This window comes from Globicephala melas, chromosome 15 (assembly GCF_963455315.2).
Source record: "Globicephala melas chromosome 15, mGloMel1.2, whole genome shotgun sequence".
NCBI classification, from domain to species: domain Eukaryota; kingdom Metazoa; phylum Chordata; class Mammalia; order Artiodactyla; family Delphinidae; genus Globicephala; species Globicephala melas.
Genome location: NC_083328.1, coordinates 76708517 through 76710245, shown reverse-complemented (window position 1 = coordinate 76710245; position 1729 = coordinate 76708517). Strand labels below are relative to the sequence as shown.

The following is a 1729-nucleotide window of genomic DNA, read 5'->3' as shown; positions in this document are numbered from 1 at the left end:
ATGGTCTTCATGACATTCACTCAAAGAATGATACAGCCTCTCATCCTGAGCCTTTTCTTTTTACACAAAGAAAAATACTAAGGGGACTTCCCTAGTGGCACAGTGGATAAGACTCGACGCTCCCAATGCAGGGGGCCTGGGTTCAATCCCTGGTCAGGGAGCTGGATCCCACACGCGTGCCACAACTAGGCATTCACGTGCCGCAACTAAGGAGCCCACCTGTTGCAACGAAGACCCAGCACAGCTTCAGCCCCAGCCGTAGGCACAGCCACCGGCACAACCCCAGCCCCAGCTCCTGCTGCAGCTCCTCCAGACTCCGTCCCTACACCGACGTCCTGGAGGTTGGGATGCTCTTGTCCAAATCCAACTGTCTTGCCCGCCTGCGTGCCGCGCCCTGCAACAACCTGCACGCCACCAAGCTGGCGCCCGGCAAGGAGAAGGAGCCCCTGGAGTCACGGTGTCAGGTGGGCCCGCTCCTGGGCAGCGGCGGCTTTGGCTCCGTCTACTCCGGCATCCATGTCACCGACCACTTGCCAGTGGCCATCAAGCACGTGGAGAAGGACTGTATTTCAGGCTGGGGAGAGCTGCCTGACGGCACCCGAGTGCCCATGGAAGTGGTTCTGCTGAAGAAGGTGAGCTCGGGCTTCCCCGGCGTCATCAGGCTCCTGGGCTGGTTCGAGAGACCCAGCAGTTTCGCCCTGATCCTGGACAGGCCCGAGCCAGCAGCGCAAGAACGCTTCGACTTAATCACGGAAATGGGGGCCCTGCAGGCGGAGCTGGCCCACAGCTGCTTCTGGCAGGTGCTGCAGGCCGTGCGGCACTGCCACAGCTGCGGGGCGCTTCACCGCGACGGCAAGGATGAGAACACCCTTATCGACCTCAGTCGCGGTGAGCTCAAACTCATCGACTTCAGGTCGGGGGCGCTGCTCGAGGACACCGTCTACACGGACTTCGATGGGACCCGAGCATATAGTCCTCCAGAGTGGATCCACTACCATCGCTACCATGGCAAGTCAGCAGCCGTCTGGTCTCTGGGAATCCTGCTGTAGGATATGGTCTGTGGAGATATTCCCTTTGAGCACGACGAGGAGACCATCAGGGGCCAAGTTTTCTTCAGGCAGAGGGTCTCTTCAGCGTGTCAACATCTCATTAGATGGTGCTTGGCCCTGAGACCATCAGATCGGCCATCCTTCAAAGAAATCCAGAACCATCCATGGATGCAAGATGTCCTCCTGCCCCAGGAAACTGCTGAGATCCATCTCCACAGCCTGTTGCCAAGGCCCAGCAGATAGCTTCTGGGCAGGTTCTCCCTTCTCTGTCAGATGCTTAAGGGAGGGGAAGTGTGTGTTTCTAGCTTCCCAAGTACCAGTGACACTTCTCTCCAAGTAGGACAGTGCTTGATACAGGAACAACATTTACAACTCATTCCAGACCCCAGGCCCTGGAGGCCGCCTCCCAAAGAGAGGAGGAGACTCCACTCCAGCCGTCCTAGGCCTCAGCTCCTCCCATAGAAGCTCTCCTTCTCATCGGTGTCCAGCATTGCTGGACTTTGCAAAATCCCAGGGGTGGGGGTGGGGGGTGGGGGGTGGGAGTGGGTCAGAATCCAGCCATGGAACTCTTCCCTTCCTCAGGAGTTCTGCTGAGGGCTTCCCTGGTGGCACAGTGGTTAAGAATCCACCTGCCAAGGCAGGGGACACGGGTTCGAGCCCTGGTCCAGGAATCCCACATG

General features: G+C 58.6%; 1 protein-coding gene across 1 annotated transcript; it reads left to right on the top strand.

The window, feature by feature from the left end:
• Nucleotides 1-332: 332 nt before the first annotated feature.
• Nucleotides 333-1292, top strand: LOC115843242 (serine/threonine-protein kinase pim-1-like). The gene is given in 1 exon segment (XM_030839124.2): nt 333-1292. A coding segment is annotated over 1 exon segment (945 nt). The 5' UTR covers nt 333-347.
• The last annotated feature ends 437 nt before the right edge of the window (nt 1293-1729 follow it).